Raw genomic sequence first — 21,349 nt, forward strand, 5'->3', positions numbered from 1 at the left:
TCCAGATCAGTTGCATAATCGCTTTGCTCGTAGGTTTTTTATTTTTGTCGATATTAATTGTATCGATAAACTTTACTATTTTACGCCAGAATCATATTAGTAAAGGAGATGTATATGAAAATGTTTTTAACACAAATGGAACATTTGTTGGAATTTTATTTAGATAGACCTGGTTATACATTTTTAATAGTTCAAGGTTGCTTAAATCATTTTCTAAATAAATAATAAGGTATTATCTAGAATGAAATCATATGAAAAAGTAAAACGAACTTAATACAATTTTTACTTAATAAAATTGTAATAGCCGACTTTACGGATAACGTAATAATTAAGGCTACAGAAGGTTCGTTCCTGTTATGAGAGTCCCATTTACTAAGAACGTAGGGTATGGAATAGACACCCTGGAAATAGTCCTTTTGGATGGAAGATGTAGCGAGTAATTCCGAAAAGATATTGATCAGAATTGAGGCCAGAACGATTTCAATCGATCGGCAACTGTGGGGAGATTTCGTGCAACAACAGCTTATTGGTTGACAAGTAGACACCGCGAGACATGTTTTATAATATATGTTATAAAAACGACGTTTATATTGGGTTCAAAGAAGCATATTTTTGGGTGAGAGACTGATAACTCTTCGTCCACACATGAAAATATGAAAATTGAAAAATAACTGTGGACATTGCTGGATATGCTAAATAAAAGAAGAACTTTCAGGTTTATTAAATTCTGATATTTTAATTATTTCACAACATTTGGAGGCCAATGTAATAACTTACAAACAAGGGAATTGGAAGACACCTGGATTGAAGCCGAGAGATGTTTATAGGCAATTTTGCATGTTTGAAGTGTTGCTTCAGCGTTCGAGTTTTTACATCGTACTACTATCGATGATATATAATAGTGCAAATAATAGATCATAAATCGATTTTCAAAAAGGGATATTTACGCCCCCAAGATAAGGCTATGTGTTTGGTAGGATTAGAAGGGTTCGTTGTATTATAAACTGCTAAAACCGAATGAAAACATTTTTCTGGAATGTTGCCAATAATAATTAATTAAAGGGATGTCTCTTTATAACTATCACTAATTTTAACTGATATGAAATACCCTTGTTCTCTTATATGCTTTATTTTATTTCAAAGAAACAAAAAATTATATGTATCTATATGTAGTAGCAATAATTTTTTATATTTTACTGTATCTCAATTGAACTTATCATTGCCATATAACATATTATAAAACGTTTGTAGCTGATCAAATTTAAATTTTAAATCTATTATAAGTAAGATATAATTAATGATATTTAACTTCATTAGCTATAATTCCTTCATATTAAAATTGTAGCGAGGTATATTATAATAATTAATTAGTATATTATAATTCTTAATTCACAAATTATGTATTCTTTTTTCAGGTACTGTTGTCGGTAATTCCGTAAGTGGTGCTTTAATTGCTGCGACAAATGATTGGGCCATTGTATTTTATTTCTTCGGGGCGATAGGAATTGTTTGGTTTATTTTGTGGACTATCCTGTGTTACCCAAATCCTGACGCGCATCCTTTCATCAGCGACAAGGAAAAAACTTACTTGGCCGAACATATTAGTGAGTTTGTGAAGGGACAAATTTTAACTCTATATTCATATTTGTCTTTTTATAGGTAATATATCAAGTAAAGAAAAGGTCATACCTTGGCGTGCGATCTTGACTTCAGCTCCTATATGGGCTCTAGTGATAGCTCAGATAGGGCACGACTGGGGATTCTTTACAATGGTCACTGATTTACCCAAATACATGAAAGACGTGCTACATTTCAACGTTAAACAAAATGGAATTTGGTCTTCTGTGCCATACATCTTGATGTGGATTATATCGATGAGTTCTGGATGGTTCTGTGACTGGTTGATTCATAAGGGACATATGAGGATATCTTTCGCTAGGAAATTCTTTACAACTTTGGGTAACTAGTTTTTGTCTACACTTGATGTATTCGCTAATGCATAGTTTCTTTACAGCATCTATGGGACCTGCTATATTTATTATGGCAGCGGCATATTCTGGATGTGATCGAATGTTAGCTGTGGGCATGTTCACTATTGCCATGGGTTTCATGGGCACTTTCTATTGCGGAATGAAAGTGAATGCTTTAGATCTCAGTCCAAACTATGCAGGAACGATAATGGCCATAGTAAATGGTATCGGCGGTCTCACTGGCATCATTGTTCCATATTTAGTAGGAGCCCTTACTGAAAATGTACGCTTAACGGATTATAATACTTTCAATCAATTGATATTGTTTCCTTTTGTTTTCAGCACACGGCAGCTGAGTGGCAATTAGTATTTTGGATAGCATTTGGTGTCTTTCTTATCACTAATTCGATTTTCGTACTTTTTGGAAGTGGCGAGGTTCAAAAATGGAATAACAATGATCAAAAAGAGAAGTCAGTGGAAGCTGGTAACGCTGTTTCTGAGGAAATTGCCATGAAGGGTAAATGTTAATAATCAATTAGAAAGTGAATTGTGAATCAAGTTATATATAGTGTCTAAGTGACTATATTTTTTCTAGTTTGCAAGACAGTTATATGAGAAAAATTATCGAATTTGAACTTTTGTGTTTATAAAATAAGCAATTGTTCTAAATATATTTAAATAACTTACTGTAAAAATAAATTTGCAAATGTAGATAAATATTTTATATTTTATGTTATATTTTGAATTTCAATTCTATCTTTTTTGTTTTTATAAAATATAAAAGATTATAAAAAACATTGGTTTACTATACAATGCATCAGTTAAAGGCTGTGCGTAGAGAGCAACTTTCAACAGCGTATTAGTAAATTAGTACTAAGAATTTTTTACTATTTTAATAAAATTTTACTGTTTTAAGTAAAGTTTTACATTATATGTATAAAATGATTTTGTAATTTGTTTAAATAAATCGTTTTTTAGCAATGTGTTTTAGTTATTTAATATAAAAATTATTGTTGCTTTGTCCTCAAGGTTTTCTTAAATTGTTGATTTGATTGCGATGAAACTTGTGGTGGGTTGTTTTCTTTATAGTGACAAAAAGTTTTCTAGCCCAAAGTATCTATATATCTTTATATATAAAATAATTTCTGTTTCGTTGTTTGTTCGTGATGAACTCCTGAACTACTGAACCGATTTTAATCAAATTTTGCACGTTGTGTGCACATTATCCAACTTGATAGATAGGATAGTTTATATCTCAACTGATACTCCCAATACATTTTTATTGCCAATTATTAGTTTATTTTAAGACAAAGAGTTATAATTATCTATGAGTTCCATAACATTCTAAAAGATGGCGAAGTAATATATCGACTGGAATTTTTATCAGAAACATCAATGCTGAACTAATTAAGATCGAAAATTGTTTATAATTCAAAATAATAAATATTATTGTTAAAATAAATTATTATCTATCCTACCTACCTCATTTATAAAATTGTTACTGTTAACTTTGTGATTTACTAATTTGTTGAACATGAATATAAAATTAATAAAATATAAAATTTAACATTTTATGTTGACTTGTGCTTAAAATCTCTAAGAAAATGTTTATCAATCGTTTTCAAATTTTCACCTCAACTTCAAATCTCAGTCCAGTGGATTTTAATAGCGGTTATAACTTCGTCTTTATTCGTATATAATAATTTCACCCTATTGAATAGTTTACTATTATATAATTTAACGTATAACTTAGCCACCACACCGCTTAGCCGGGTCTGCTAGTAGTTTATATATTTTATTATAAAAATGAAACATCTAAAAGGTCATTTGAGTGTTATTCCTAGAATATTTATTCATTCGCTCCTTATTTCGTTCCTAGAATGCATTACTTAACAAATATCTCCGGATTTGGCGCATGAATACTATCCTGCATAGAAAACCATAGAAAAGAATAAACTATATTGTCTTCCTTTTCTAATAACGGTACGTTCTTTTTAAGTCGATTAATATAGTAGATCAAGCAAAAAAAAACAACATCTCAAATATTTAGATTTTGTGTTACATTAGTAATTCTATAGACGTAATAATTAAATTGTTGTATTATTCTTGGTGGTTTAATATACAGTGATTTTAAAATATGGAAGAAAATGTTCAGAATGTAAGGTTAACTTTTTAAAACTTATGAAAAAATCTAAACAGTATCAATTTTATTTATAGAGGGAATGTTAGCTGCTAAATTTCGTTTTCACACATAATTTTCATTCATTTTCAATGACATAGACTATGTTTCAAACTTTAGGATAACAAGAACAGAGAAGAAAATGATTCTTGTTGTGTTGGAAGTGAGTTGAAAGTGAATTCATTACTGAGGTTTGTCTATCAAGAATAGTAGTAAAAATTGTAGTAATTGGTATTAACTACACATTTATTTAAAACATAATATATTTTAGTAATGATTTAAATTTTATTTTATACCTAAGATGTAATTAGAATTTGTTGAGAGTGAAATTTAGAAAAGCAGAGAAGATATTATTACCTGGATCAAATAAACAAAATGGAAGTACGAACGAATGTATATTTTAGGCTAGTAATAGTACAATATAGTAATCAAAAGCTTTAGGTAGTCAATTTATTTATTGGATTTGTGGATCAAGGACGGTAGCAAAAATTTCACTGTTTTCATATGTAGTGGTGGCTTTTTCATTTGGTTTTTACTATATTGCCTGGATTTGATCTAAACCATTTTGGTCTTGTTTATGATAATGTTTTTATATATGGTTCTTGGAGTCCATGTCCAAATATGCAAATTAATTTATATGTGGGTGTTTTTATAAATATAGAATGGCATACAGTAATTATATTTTTATTATTTTATTTTATTCAATAATTTTTTAAATAAAATGTGTGTTTTTTTTAAATTTTTTAATGTTAATTTCCCTCCCTCCTTATGTATAGTTTCAACACTAAATCGATTATTTATCAAATTTGCGTATTTTTTATAAAAAAATATTTATATATAAAAAAGAGTAAGTAAATGAAGCTGTATATACGCATGCGCCAAAATTTATTATTTATAGAATTATTCTCTTTTTAGGAAATAAATGGAGCTCAATAAGCGCATGCACCAAATCCGGAGATATTTGTTAAGTATCTTCTCATTTCTATGGTGCGTTTTTTTGATTGTGAGTTTTGGTTCCCATTTTCAGCGAGCTTTAACAGGTGAACTGAAAACTCCCGGGCCTACAAAGTAACATAATAAACAAATTTTTTTGGCAGAATTCTTTTTTTACTCAGCATAATTCCCTTCAAGGGTGATACGCTAATTATAGCGACCCTTCAACTTTTCCATATCATTTTTGTAATATGATTTGTCCTTTGCGTCAAAAGAGACCTCTTCATTCGACGAAAATTTCTTGACAGCGAGTATTCTTTTGGAAGAACAGGAAATAGTCGCAGGAAGCAATTCGAAGCCCAATTCTTGGATTTTTGACACGGTGCATTGTTTTGGTGAAGCAGCATTTTCTTTTTCTTCAATGCGGCTGTTTTTCGAAGATTTGGTCCTTCAAACGATCCAGTAACGCTATGTCATAGTCACTTTTGATGGTCCTTTCTTTTTCAAGGTAGTCAATGAAAATTATTCCATGTACATCCCAAAATACAGACGCCATAACCTTGCCAACGGACTGTTGTGTTTTCCCACGCTTTGGAGCGGGTTCATCCTATACAGTCCACTCGCATGACTGTCGATTGGATTTCAGAGTGAAATGATGGAGTCATGTTTTATCCATTGTCACATATCGACACAAAAACTTGGGTTTATTACGCTTGATTATCTTCAAACAGTGCTCATTAACTCGTCGCTGTTTTTGGTCAAAAGTGAGCTCGCGGCACCCACTTTGCACAGTGATTTCTCATACCTAAATATTCGTGAGTGATATGATGTACACGTTCAGTTGATATCTTTAGAGTGTCTGCCATTTCATTCAGTTTGAATTTACGGCCACTCAAAATCATTTTATAATTTTTTTTATGTTTTCGTCGGTAACAACCTCTTCTGGGCGTCCACTGCGTTCGCCGTCTTCGGTGATCATTTCACCACGTCTAAACTTAGCATGCCAATTCTTGATGGTTGATTTTCCTGGGGCAGTGACTAGAAACTCAGCATCAAGCCAATTTTGCTTCAGCTGTATTTTTTCCTTGCAATATTTTAACAACACGCGAAATTCCTTTTTATCCATTTTTTCACAGTAACAAAAATTGCTTCACTCAAAATGCTATAATTCACAAACTAATGATCCGACAGCTGTCAAATTTATATATGCATCTTTTGAGGGTTAGAGCTAACTAAAAAACATATGGATTTAATTCTAGAAGCGCCATCTATGTGTAAGGTCGGGGACTTTTCAATTGACCTGTTACGTAGGGAAGAGTATATATTTATGCAGTTTAGTGATTATTAATTATTAGTCATTAATTAATTAATATGATATTAGTTGGTAGTACCATATAAATATAATGCATCCTCAATCTAGGATGTGTTGTGTACCAGAAGGCACAGATGGTAAAGAAATTAGCATCGATTTCCTTTGCAGAAGTATGTAAAAATGTAAGTAAAAATGGATTGATAAATTAAACTTTTTAAATTGATCGACAATATGAATGAGACCGGGTTCATTCGCGAATACATATGAAATCTTTACCGGGTATTTTGTTTTTGTTTATTTGCGTAGTTTATTCATATTTATAATCATTCAAATACTTATTTTTTAATATCAAAAATTATTCCCTTTTCGATAGAAGCTATGCAAACTGGAGATATTCCTTTATTATTATTATTATTATTTTATATTTCAATGTCTCCTTTTTACGAAACGAAAGTTTATCTAGACTGGACCTGCAGTTTAATGTGGGTTCCGGACCACGGTCCTCGATATTAAGCCTACTGACTGGCGAGTGACCAACTTAGAAATTATACCAGAAGACATCCGGTTTTACCGAGTCTGGTAACTGGAGTAACTGAGATCATTTTCCTTGTCGGATTTTACACTCTTGCCTAGGACAATCACAAGCATAAATGTACGACCATGCCCCCTCCAGAATTCGAACCCGCGAGTATCGCACCAGTAGGTGAACCGTCCTGTCGCATTTACAATTACGCCAACCAAGCCGTCAAACATTTTTTTAAAGATATTTAAAAAATAAGATAAAATAAAAGAGATAGCTAAAGACCTACTGATATTAATAATAAAACTATTTTTTGGGGTATAAGATATTGCATTGTCTCGTTTTTTTCAATATATCTGGTATCCAAGGTGTAAACTCAAGGTGAAATTTCTCAACTCCCGGCAATACATCCCCCGTTAGTATGGAATATAAATTATATAAAGAGTCCTCATGGTTATCCTCTTCATAACTTCCTAATGGCGAGTAATTGATATATTTATTCTGATAATTACAATTTTTTTTATTTAATGAAATGAACCCCTCAAGGTAGTTATTAATTTTTTAATTGATGACACTTTAACAAATTTGTTCTTATTTGAACAATAAAATTTTAGCACTATTTAATTTCTGAATCGCTTTGCACCAAAATTTTGCTGTATTGAGCTTCGGTTAATCTTCTCTTAAAAAGGTTGCGTTCAGTAGCTATTATTTTAGTGGAGTCTGTCGTTGTCAAGCTGTCAAATAATTGACTCAAGAATAAAAGTATATCGCCGTTTGAATAGCTTCTCTCGGAAGGGTACTAGTTTCTAAAATAAAAAAAATACATATTTAATATATCATATAATTATAAGTAAAAATAAAGATACTCCAATTTACAATAACAAAACACAAATAAAGTTTCCTTGATACCTAATCTAGTCATTTTCGGATTTTAACAATATCAACCATTTTTTAAAGACACCCAAATACTGCTTGGAAGGAAAACGATTCTGCATTTAATTACTATCTGTACAGCTGGGCACACAACACTACTGATTTATATATATTAATGAACTAATAATTTAATATCTAAACTTTGTTTACGTTCGTCTTGTCTACCTAGGTCGACCTGATGAGCTTTAAGAACGATTGAGTGATTGGATTTAATAACAAACAACATACCACTACAGCTTTTCTGCACCTTGAAAAAGCATTTGACACAATTGAAAGATTTAGAATACTGAACATACTTAAAAATTGGAAATTAGGAGGTAGGACATACCGCTTCATACTATACTTCTTAAGAGACCGATCATTTGCGGTTAGAGTTAATGGTGCGTTGTCGTCCTTATATGCCCAACTAAAAGGAGTACTGTAAGGCTCCGGTATAAGTTCAAACTGTTCCACATAGCTATTATCTCGATCAACATAGTAATATGGAAATAAATTAAGATCCGACTTTTTGCGGACGATATTGTCATTTACCACACGATTTGGAATCACAAGCTAGGTTAAAGACTATTGCTACATATAATTGATCCCTTTACTTTATGGACAAAAATAAATGAGTTACCGTTTTTAAGTGAGTTTATCAAAGAAAATCCAATAGCTGTAGGATAAGGAATTGCCCTAAGGGGAGCACTTTATTGATTGGTGGATGTGAATGTGGATCAAAAGTAAATGACTAAGAGATATCAGCCAGATTTCTAATGTATCATCATTGGAATGATGGAAATCGAAGTCATAGAATCACATTATTAGAACCTTACAAACCTATAACATTGTACAAATTGGAATACAAATTGAATAAACGCATTCAATAAAATACACAATATAGCACCCAGAATTGCCCTGGTAGCTTTCTACACCAGCCCAATGGAAAGTTTGTACTTTGAAGCAGAGAACTCTTCTCTTGCATTTAGACGTGAATTGAATCTGAACGTGAGGGTTGAACCAAGGCTGTCTTAGTACAGACTTTTCTTCCTGCAAGTACTAGAGTTACCTTCTCTAGAGATTAGCATAAAGGTTAATATCATAAGTATGAGTACCATGTAGTCTGTAGTCGCCTGTCACCTGAATTTTCACCTACTTACAAACGATACTTACATTCTTGGCGATAGATTACCTCCTTGGCATCTTAAAAAACATCGCCGTTAACCGTTGATTTCTCCATATCTAGATTTCCCAAACATCGATATTGACATGAGAATGGAGACTGCTCTCATGTCTTTTTGCCCTTCTTTTGATTTCTTCAGTGACTGTCGGTATCCGATGGTCTCCGTGTAACCAGTCCTGTAGTATCTGGGAACATATATAATACTTCTCAGAACGTTGTTGTAATTTTTTATTTTACTTCTTACGGAATCCTAATAACTGAATAACATATGTCCATATATGTTTCCTTACAACTAACCAGATATTTTTATATATATTCCTATATTTTAACTCTAGTTCTTTCCTGTTTTTCATCAAGATTTATTCGGAGATACTTACCGTTGTTGTTATATGGAATAATAGTATTATCTAAAGCTGTTGGTGGTTGTGCTGTCTGATTATACATGCACTGCACATGCGCAGATTTACTCTCGTTAATTTTTATTAACTTTAATGTATCTTTTTAAGGATCTTTGATATTTATAATTGTGCCTTTAGGCTATGTTGAATTACTCTTTCTTAAACTCTCTTTATTAAATCTAGATTTTCATGTAATGAGATATATTATAATGTCAAGCATATATACGCGGCATATTTTTCTTGGTAAAGCTCCCACCACATTATCCATACTTTGGAATATTTCTAGGTCATTCTTTAGACCGAAGAGCATTATGTTGTCCACTGTGGTATCATAATTTAAAGTACTGATTTTCAACTGCAAATACATTTTGTATTATCTTCTAACTTTTTATTTTTTAAGTAAATAAAGTACTTGGTACGTATCTCAAATATAGAAGAAGAAATATCTAGAAATATGTAACTCAAAGTATGTGTATAAATAGTCGTTTAAATGAATTAATACATTCTTAAATATTCCTTCCCATTTTAAATCTTGTAAGCAATTAATTTTATGAAATCATATATAGCAAACGAAATAATAAATACAAGACAATTTATTAACCAAATCGTTTCCCCACTTTCGGCTTCTTTTCGCGTCGAATTAGTTACACTTTTTCTTATTATTAATACAATACTTATAGTATTATTTGAAGCCCTACTATATTCTGGAATAAAACACCTCCACGTTGCGAAATACCATCTATGTGATTCCTACACATTTAAATATGAACGATGATGATATTTTAACAAAATAAGAACTGTGAACTTAAATCAAATTGTACAGCGTTTCTGTAGGATATTTTCTATAGGAAGTATGTTATCAAAAAAGTCTAAAATATCATATAACTTCTTGATTAGTTCCACAGAATATATTGGTACTATATGTTAGGGATACAAAAAAAAATATCAATATATCGTTATATATCTTCTGAATAAAATATCGATATTTTTGGCCTATAGTTTTTTGGCCAATATATCGATATTTTTTAGCCGATATCTTTCGTTATTTTCTTTCAAAATAGATTAAATATAATTTTTAGTAAACCTTTAATATTTCTACTTAATTTTAAACGTCCACCAAAAATATTTCTGCTTTTTAAGATATTTAGAAAAAAACTATATATTTTTTTGGCTAATATTTCACTGTTTCTATTTTTTTTTCTAAAATATCAATACATTTGTTGTAAAATATCGATATTTTTTATGCTTATGCAAAAAATATATCGATATTTAAAAAAAATAGCAATATATCGAAATATGTCAATATATTTTTCGGTGGCCGACATCCCTACTGTACGTCTTGTTGCCCTCTAGTACAAATTTCTGAAATCTAAATATGACAAATTTAGCTTTCCTGTCAAACTTATACTTCTAGCAGGGGTGTACAACTCCAATGGTAAGTAGTGGGGCAAAGTTTTGCTTAGTTCAATCATTGGCGCCACTGACAACGTGAATTTTATTGGTTAGTTTAAAATAGTTATGTAGAAACCTGTAAGGAAAATACTTTGCTTTGATTGGTCCGCCATTTCGCCTTATTACTTTGTGATGTCACATTTATTGGCCAATAGTATTTAAATAAAAATCAAATATAATTTTTTTAAATTAATTTATTAAAATAAAATCCTATATAAATATACATAAGTGTAAATAATATAAATATATATAAACAAAAAGCGAAAAAAAACAATTATGAACTCTATTCAAGGCAAAATTAAAATATCTATAATTCTATAATGCCCTCCCATATTTGTTTAGTGCCATCAATTTTATGGGATCGATTATAGTTCTAACTTATCCTGATATATTGAAGGTAAACTTTAAATTCTTTCCTGTTGATATTGCATTAACTTCATTAAACCAAAAATACAATCACACGTCATAATAATTTTTAAAATTTGGTCTTGAAAATATTACGGATTGGACAGTTGAAATACTAAAAATTTGTGTGTTTTTTAAAGATATTTAGATTTTAGAGTATTTAATCTGTGGAACTACTTAATATAGAATATAAACAAATATTGCATGATGTCTCTTTTTCAGAAGCTTTGTTAAATAACCTGGAATAATACTAAAATATAATATTAAACTCTTGTTTTTCTCAGAGCATAGTTCTGTGGAACTGAAAATATAGACTCAACTGATGATTTAACAACCTCAAGCGGTATTAGATCTCCCGTTAAAAAAGAATATAATTTATCTAGCATGTTCATATTCTTCACAATTTTCTCCGGGAGAATGATGTGAAAACATTGAAGTGATGATGTACCCTTTTAAAGATTTCTCAAACATACTAGGCGAAGGGTGCTGTTTCTACGTCCATGACCTCCAATAGATCTAACAAAATTCTTTAAGCAATCTTGGCTATGATTTGTTAAACAAATGAAGTTATTTGTAAATTTAGGCAAAACAGATTTCTTTAAGGTAATAAATCCTCTAAAAGTAGCAGTTAAAATTTTAATTGATGGCACCATAACAAATATTTTCTTAACAAGGCAATCAAATTTAAATATACAATAGCTCTACTATAAAATTATTGAACACCGATTGTTCTAAAAAGTTAAAGTATTACAAATATTTTAGGGATATTTTACAATTAAAATTAGTATTTATTACTACTAATTATCCAGTTATCTTAATTATTACCTTCTTGTAAGACTTCTTGATTTTGAACGTTGATATATTTGCATTTTGGTTTATCCAGGTAACTTACTACTATTTACTTAATCAACCCATTTTTAGAAAGGAGCGAAATCATTCTTTGGGAAACGATGTCTAATTTCCGTAGTAGATTTTTACCCCGTTAGACTACATCTTTTACTACACTGATGCATTGCCATCAATTTTTATATTATCACTCCATAAAAATTAATGTAAAACAGAAAATATGTACAACGTAAAACGAAGATTTCTTGATCTAAACAAAAACATAAAAACGAAAACCTTCAAACAACAAACTGAAAAATGGAGGCCTATAGAAAATGCTGACTTCGCACAATTTGATCGACCAATCACTTTCCATGTTAGTGGCGGCACCATGAATTTAAACTAGGCAATCACAATTTGCGATCGCAGCGCTACCGTTGATTGAACTAAACAAAACATTTCCCCCAAGGTCGCCTATACCGTGAAATTTCTATTTTTTTCTATGACTTCTAGCCACATAGCCGTAAAAACACTAAACCTCTGTTTCATCTGCACCTATTTAAGATCCCTTTCTATATTCTCTCTATTTTGTGATTTACTTCGAATTCTAATTTCGATTTCTAATTCGTATTTAATAGGATATCAGCTCATCACATAGGCGTTACATGTTATATTTGATAACATAATTAATACCTGCATAATATAGGTGGTGTTTCATGCGCTTATTTAGGGAACCTGAGATTAATTTGAAATGAATTTCCAAATGTTTGGGAAGTGGCTAAATTAATAATAGCCTCTAGTAATCTTAAACCGGGAACCTATACGTTTATGGCCGATAATTTTCTGAAAAGTTGTATGAAAAAATTGGCTTTCATAATAAGGGTGGAAATATAAAACAAGTACATTCTTTGGTAAACAAAGTAAATTTGTACTTATGCCGGGTTTCAGGTTAAATTAAACGTGATTCTCTCTCATTCAGCTTGCGTGCCATCTGATAGTGGAAGTGCGTAGAATAATATTTTTAGCGCCATCGGATCTGATGAATAGACATATATAAACTTTAGAATAAAACATTCTACTCTTAATTCTCAACTCATGTGTTAATAGAAGCAATAACGACGAGTATTATGGCAGTACAGATATGAATTACGAAATCTTGTCAAGCAGACGAGAGAAGGTTCAAAGATTGTATAATTTAATATTGTTAAAGTCTGGTAATAATGCAAAAAGTATTTGTTTTCAAGCAATCGATAGTGAAAGGAATTTTTCTATGATATCAAATGCAGTTATGTTTTAAATATTAATACAGGCTGTACGACATGGCGTCGTGAATCTCTTTAATGTTTGTCCATAATATCGCTGCAGTGTCAATAATTTTATAATTGTTAAGTTAAGTTATATAAAGGTTATTAGTAATAGATACTGAAAAACAACACACAACGTCCATTCTTCTTAATAAACATTCTTCTATTTCTTGTATCTACTTTTCGTTACGGAAAATACGATCTAGTATCTTGCAGATAAAGAATTATTTTGAATATGTACCGAACAGTAAACCTATAATTGAATATATTCATATCAACTAATATGTTAAGTTTTCTGCCTCTGCTACATTCAATTTTATGAATTGAAATTTCATATAATCAGCAAATAATAATTGTAATATTCAAACGTTATTGCGAATGAAAGGTATAGGTAAGCAAATGAAACAAAAAAATAAGCAAATTAAATGATTTTATTTAACTAAAATTATCTCTTGGATAATATAACTTCATTTGATTAATAATTTCTTAATTAATTTTCTGTTATTTTGTGTTAAAAAGATGTAAATATGTAATGTATAATATAATAAATAATGGTTAATACAATCAAGTAACTAAGTTGGTTCTTAAAAATCACTCAACTGGTATAAACCCCTAATAGCCCTCTGGATATATCGGATATAGTTATTTTTGTTTGTACTTGCTATGAAAACGTCATTCTCAAGTTGCCTAGCATCAAATATCGTGTCCAGGTCTAATTTACGCAGTATTTGGAGGCTGAGAAATATATATATACAATATTAACGATCAATATAATATATTTGAATTATATTTATAATGGTATAATAATTTAAGATAACATTGGTAATTTAATTACATAGGATTCATAGTTGTAAATGTAGGTAGAAGTTAAACTAAATTTTCTACATTATATAAGAAAATTCATCTATACACCTATTATATAGTAAATACATTTTCTGAGTTTCAATAATAAATTAATTTATGATTGAATTAATTAAGCATATATGCTTCACATGATGAAATTATATTTCAATTGCTTTATATATTACAACTTACATATTCATAGTTACTGTCTGCCTGTTTTCTGTATCTTTCCATATGGAATCTTCATAGGATTTGGCATAGTTATGTTCACATAATCTGTAAAATAAAATGTAAAAGTATTTATTGAAGGTATTTAAATGTTTAACAAAATTAGAAAAATTAATAGATTAAAACTATTAATTATACTACTACTAGTTATGGTTAGTATATTTAAGTATAAAAGTTTCATATAAAATTATAATTCAATTGTTCTGGAAATTTAAACTTACATATTCATGGCTACTGCCTCACTTCTTTCTGTTTCGTTCCATTTGGAATCTTCATATGTTTTGGCGTAGTTATGTTCAGAAAGTCTGTAAAAATAAACAGTAAAGGAATAAAAAACCATTATTAAAGAAAAATAAAAAGCACTTTACAAAATTAGAAAATTAATAGTATAAGTCATGCTTCTATTATTAAAAATGTACTTACATTTGTGGCACTACGTTGTTATTCTCATCTTCAACCAGTAGTTGATTTGTGGCGTTCATTTTTCTTTTATAGATAAAATAGAAGAATACTAAGACTATGTAAGTTACTCGAATACAACTTCCATGCAGTAATGATAATTTCAGATTGGTACCATTTAATATATCTTCAAAATATTGTATAACATCATTTATTGTACTACCTGAATTATTGTTATTTTTTCATTTCTTAAAACTTCCTTCTTTTTGTGAATAATATAAAGCACTGTATTTAATATAGTTATAAACATTACAAAGCTGATTATTTTATGTTCTATTTTAAAGCCTTAATTTTATTGAACCTTCTGTTTGATCAGCCTTCTTATAACACATAATAACAAAACATTTGTTTGTGGGATATCGAAAAAAGTCATAAAATTTTGTGCAGTAATTGCTTGGAAATCTTAAGACAACGCCGCATTTGAATACATACCATGCAGTATAATTATTTAAGCCTCTATCTAATTCAAATAACACATCATGGGCTCGTATCCAAAAACTGATATTTAATTTTTATATCCTAAGTTTGTTAAAATATAATTAAAAATAAAAGCAATTCAAATAGTGATATGAAATAGTGATTGTAAAAATATTTTTAATAATTTAATATGTAGAGGATGTAGTATTAGGATGGCATTAATGTAATGGTTTGTTACTAGATGTTTTTGACAGCCTCCAATTCCCCGTTTGTGATATTAAATTTTCAGTTGCGATTATTTTGCCTGAAATCAAGATAACTATAGCAAGAAAAGCTTCAAGAATTTGAGAAATTATATTTTATCGATGGGTTAGTTGATAGCGGTTAACATTAACTTTGCGATGCTTAGTAAATTATAATTATTAACTTTGCTGTATCAGAAATCAACTTGCTGTACACTTTGCTGTATCAACAATATCTATTAAGTTATTTTGTTCGGGAGTTTAAGCCGCCCATAAGGTGATTTGAAAAGCCATTGTCTTTTTGATGTTAGAATTTGATAAAGAATTTGAATTTTGATATGAATAGTAAATTTATTAATAAAAATGAAATATCAAACAATACTAGAATGAAAATGCAAAAAGAAATTTACAGATCAGTTTTATTCCTCTACGAGACATGAGTAATGGCAGATAATTATAAAAGTAAGGTATTAGGGGTGTAACAAAGATGGTCAGGATGAACCCCAATCGAATCCGAACAAAATGCAAGGAATTTACATATAGGAAAGGAGAGTAAAAGGACAATAAACATAACTCATACCACTAGGTGTGCATGAAAGGTACTTATAGATTCATGATAAATAAAAATGCCCTAATTATTATTACATTTTATTTATTTACATATAAGTCTTAAAATCTTACTTAATATTTTAAAAATAAAAATTCAAGCTTAAATCAAAAACTAAATTTATAACCTTAAAATAATGTATAATTTTTGTGTCCACATAATTCTTAAAGTATCATCTATGGTACAGTAGATATGCATTAGTATAAAAAATGGTATAGAAGTAGATTTGGATATTTATTGTCTTATTATAAATTGATTGTTCTATAATTTCAGCGAACATCACAAGGTCTGTACCAGTTTTATTTAAGGCTATTCGTCTAAAGAAATTAGTTAACACTTGAGATTAATATCTTACACCAAAAAAGATGTTATTAACTGTGAAATCATAATGTTGTTATTGACTCTTAATAGTCTTTAAATTGGCGTCATTCAATTTATATTTACAATTCGGTCACATCACACAAATATAACCCTATAAAAGAATAAACAAAATTTAACATAAATAAATATGAACCTGTTCAAACATAGCAGCAAGGGTAATTTTTTTACGGCAATAATAAAGGACAATAAGAAAGATTCTCTTTAGAACACCTCAACAAAAGGATATTAAAAGATAAATTTTCCTACGTAAAAATTCAATAACTATGGAAACTAAATAGTTTATATTGAGTTATAATTGTTTCTATATCTTAGTATTTATTTACAATGGGTCTCCTAAAACCTTTTGAAAGAACAAACATTTTCCATGTATAGAAATAATAGATTGCTATAATTAGTATTAATCAACATAAGTAAATAAAAACAGTTAAAACTAATGTTTCTCCACCAGTTTTTTTATTCTTATTCAGTTTGTTAGTTGGTTTAGGAGAAAATTTATTTTGGAATATCATTTACTAACGGAGTTGCCAACACATTTTATAAATTTTTTGATTTTTGAAAGAAAGGGAATTATAAAACTCACCAACTTGATCAATACAGCATCTAGATTAAAACATGTCCCAGACATTTGGAAGATGGCGGAAATTATAGTGATCCCAAAACCTGGGAAGTCACCAAACGAAATAAAATCCTATAGACCTATATCACTGCCGAGAGTAATATCTAAGGTTTTTGAAAAACTCCTGTTGAAAAGAATAAAACAGATCACAGAGCGAAAAAACCTAATACCAACACATCAGTTTGAGTTTTTTAACAAACACTCAACAATTGACAAAGTCCGCAGAATAATAGATGTTATTGAAAAAGCCTACGAAAGTCAAAAAGTATGCTCAGCTATATTCTTAGATGTAGCACAAGCCTTCGATAAGGTTTGGCATGAAGGCCTTGCTCATAAACTATAGAAAATGCTACCGAAACAACACACTGAACAATTAAAATCATACATTACAACCAGCTTACTCTACAATAAAAGAAGCTAAAGCAGGTGTACTACAAGGAAGTGTACTGTGGCCAATGCTTTATCTACTTTACACTTGTGATATACCACAAATGGAAAATATCACGAAGGCTACATTTGCTGGTGATACTGCGATTATAGCTGTCGGAGAAAATAGTGAAGAGGCCTTACGTAAATTATAACAGGCAAGTGACGATATAAATAATTGGACACAAACTTGGAAAATAAGAATTAATGAAAGTAAATCTGTGCAGTGCATATGTGCAGTTCATCTATAAACAGACCGTACAAGCACCAATAACTTTAAATAACACTATCATTCCATATAGAAACAACGCTAACTATCTCGGAATGAATCTCGATGCAAAACTTCGCTGGAAGGAACATAAGAAAAGAAAAGAACTGGAATTGAAATATAGGAAAATGTACTGGCTGATCTGGCTGGAAAATCACAATTATCAATACACAATAAATTGATATTATATAAGTAAATATTTAAACCTATATGGACATACGGAGCTTAATTATGGGGATGTTCTGCAAAGAGTAACATAAAAGAAATACAAATTTTTCAGAACAAAGTCCTGGGAAGTATTGTGGGTGCACCCAAATACTATAGGACTGATTACCTACATCGAGACTTTCAGATACCCACAGTCAGTCAAGAAATCAAGAGAATTGCAAGGGCGCATGAGGAATGACTCCATTCTCATACCAATATTGAAATATTGCAACTTTTCGATACCACCAGAACAGGACACAGACTCAAAAGAATTAAAGCATCTGATCTTGTGTAGTGTTGTGTAGTGATGTGCATATATTAAAAAATTCAGCACTGACATGTATAAATATTATCCTAGTTATATACCTAGATTTAAGTTAGCATAAAGACAAATTGTAGGTTAGACGGAAACGACTACTAACAATATATTAGTTACATATTAAAAAAAAAAACAATAATGTGTTGAAAAGGTAATGATCGAAGCTTTAAAAATGGTTGCAACATTTCTATTAACGCGAAGGAAGGTATGTGATTTTTGATATTAGAAAGGTTTGAATTGAAAGTCTTAGTTGTAATTTAAAAATAAAGCTAAACTAATATTTCAAACTTAAAATATCAGCATCTGATACTATTAAAAAAACAACCACCTCAATTAGCTTCAATAAACGATAATGCCGAACCAGAAACCTCTGTAGTGATTACGCAACAAATTGGAAATTATTTATGATAAATTTTATAGACATATCTAAGGAGACAAAAAAGTTTCTTATGATTATGAAAAATTTTGTTTACCAATAAAAATATAGTATCACTGCTACTGTCACACTCAGCATTTCCACATCAATGTGATTGATCCTAGCATCCAACATAATCCAAAGTAAAATACTTATGTATGGTGTACCACCGTTAACCATGTTTTCTCCAGTCTTGAATCACCAATATTTTATATAATTAAATTGTTGATTCTGAACTGGAATTAAAATTTATATTTTTGAAAGAAATAAAATACATGTTTCATATATCAAATATTGAAAGTTTTTGGCTTTGTTATATGCCAATTCAAAGTCTGTGTATAAATACTTCTTTAAGTAAAATAATAGTTGTTTACATGCCATTTCCCATTTTATAAGTAATTGAATAAAATAATATATAGCTAACGAAATAGTAGACACTAAACAATATATTAACGATATGGTTTAAATATAAGGTAGGAATTAAGTGATAGTCATGATAAATTGGATATAGTTCTTATTAAATGATAATTTTGGATTACAATTATTGGATTTAAACTTAAACTTAATGTAAAGCCCTGAACCTTGTAATTATGTATAAAATTTTCTCCGACTGTCGTAAGATAATGAAGTCTACATGAACTATTTTCTACAATATGCTCCTCTAGGTTATTAGCGTTATAGCCGTCGCAAAATCCTGTTTTATTCAATACGGCTTGTCTAAAAATTAATATTTATCATTCTGTTATTAACGAGATAAGCATATTAAATAATTCTTACAGTTTTTCAACTACTTTTCTTCTAATTTCCATACTTCGCCGTACCCTTTCTAATACACAGATACTTTTTTCAAAAATGTGGCTACTAGCATTACCCATCTTAATGTTTGTTGTCGGACAAGTTGAAATTTAATTTCAAATAATTCTCTCATCCTGATATGTGCTTTACAACTTGAAAAACTGAATACAACTGCGTTAACTGCATTTCTTTTTCTATCCTGGTTCCCAGCTGGTTTACAAACCCTTGCTGACATAAAATGACGTCCATGAATGTCCGGATGGCTCAAGGGCCCGAGAGCGGCTTTTGGCCGCTTGGAATGAACAGTAGACTGGGGGTTATCGAGGTGCAAGGGAGGGATTTTTAGAGGGGATTATCCGAGGGGGCTCCAGTTTTGAGGAACTTGTTGAATATGTGGTTCACAAAATCGATTACAGTTGGGGTGCCAGTTTTTCTGTGAATTTGGTAGTTGGGAACCACGGAGTGCATAGAATATTATAGGCCGAGAGGCCATAATTTTGCTTTCACTAACGATGATTCGACATGGAAAGAAAGCGAGAGTAGGGAACAAATAATTTCTCTAATGTAAGTTTTTGTTTATATATCTCTTTACTTGAACTGGAGCTAAATTTAATATTAGTCGTAAATTTATATTTATGAAGTAAATAAACTACTGAATATGTTACTACTGAATATGTTGCATATTTAAAATATAGAATGATTTCTTCGTAATATGTTAAGTCAAAATCTGTGTATAAACACTTCTTTAAATACAATAATAGTTTTTTGACATATCATTTCCCATTTTATAAGTTGTAATTAATTAATTGTATGTAATCATATATACCCTACGATATAGTAATTAGTAAACAATCTACTAATCATATCGTTGGAATATAATGCTGGAATGAAGTGATAGTCAAGATGAATTGAATATAGAATTTATTAAATGATAAGTTGTAACAATTATTGGATTTCAATTTAACAGTTACACATATTAATATTTAACATACTGTCATATTATCATAAAAATATTTAAATATAGAAATAGTACAAATAGTAGTAAGAGTAGAAATTTTTATGTAATCATTTTTACTTAGGAAATTGGTTCTATCTGGTTATTTTGCATTCTAATAATTTTTAAAGTTAGATATTTGCAATATAAAATATTCAGTTATCCAAATTATTATATAATACTATGTATGCGGATTTACTCGAAAGCTAAATATACTACTGGTATTGCAAAGCCCTGAACCTTCTAAATATATATAATATTCTCTCCAACAGTCATAAAATACTGAAGTCTACAGGAACTATTTTCTTTTTTCAGTTATACCTGCTGCTAAATGTTCATGCATTTCTCATGTATTACAGCTTTACTGAAAATACATATTTTTTTCTTTGTTATTAAAAAAAAAAACATTTAATGATTCTTACAAATTTTCAACTACTTCTCCGATTTCTATACTTCGCCATGTAGCTTCTCATTCACAGATACTTTTTTCAAAAAGGTAGCTACTGGTATTTCCCATTTTAATGATTGTTGTGGAACAAGTTGAAATTTAACAAAATCAACAATTAATAATTAAGAATTCTGAAGATTAAATCATAAATTGTATTAAATGTATGGGTGTGACCAATCTTATATATAAAAATGAATCGCAAAATGTGTTGGTAAGCGCATAACTCAACAACGCCTGGACCAATTTGGCCAAATCTTTTTTTAAAATGTTCGTTGAAGTTCAAGGATGGTT

At 29.8% G+C, this 21,349-nt stretch overlaps 1 protein-coding gene across 2 annotated transcripts in view; it reads left to right on the top strand.

The window, feature by feature from the left end:
- The window catches only part of LOC143197914 (sialin), a 74,655-nt gene extending 71,704 nt beyond the window's left edge, over positions 1–2,951 (top strand). For both annotated transcript variants that reach the window (XM_076406730.1, XM_076406739.1), the window contains exons 5-9: positions 1,416–1,604; positions 1,660–1,959; positions 2,015–2,253; positions 2,313–2,487; positions 2,566–2,951. In XM_076406730.1, coding sequence (XP_076262845.1) covers positions 1,416–1,604; positions 1,660–1,959; positions 2,015–2,253; positions 2,313–2,487; positions 2,566–2,585 — 923 coding nt within the window. In that variant the 3' untranslated portion in view covers positions 2,586–2,951. The remainder of the gene's footprint in view (positions 1–1,415; positions 1,605–1,659; positions 1,960–2,014; positions 2,254–2,312; positions 2,488–2,565) is intronic.
- The last annotated feature ends 18,398 nt before the right edge of the window (positions 2,952–21,349 follow it).

This window comes from Rhynchophorus ferrugineus, unplaced genomic scaffold, assembly GCF_030347505.1.
Source record: "Rhynchophorus ferrugineus isolate W39M unplaced genomic scaffold, kcgeb_rfMv2 rfM1, whole genome shotgun sequence".
Classification (NCBI taxonomy): Eukaryota; Metazoa; Arthropoda; class Insecta; order Coleoptera; family Curculionidae; genus Rhynchophorus; species Rhynchophorus ferrugineus.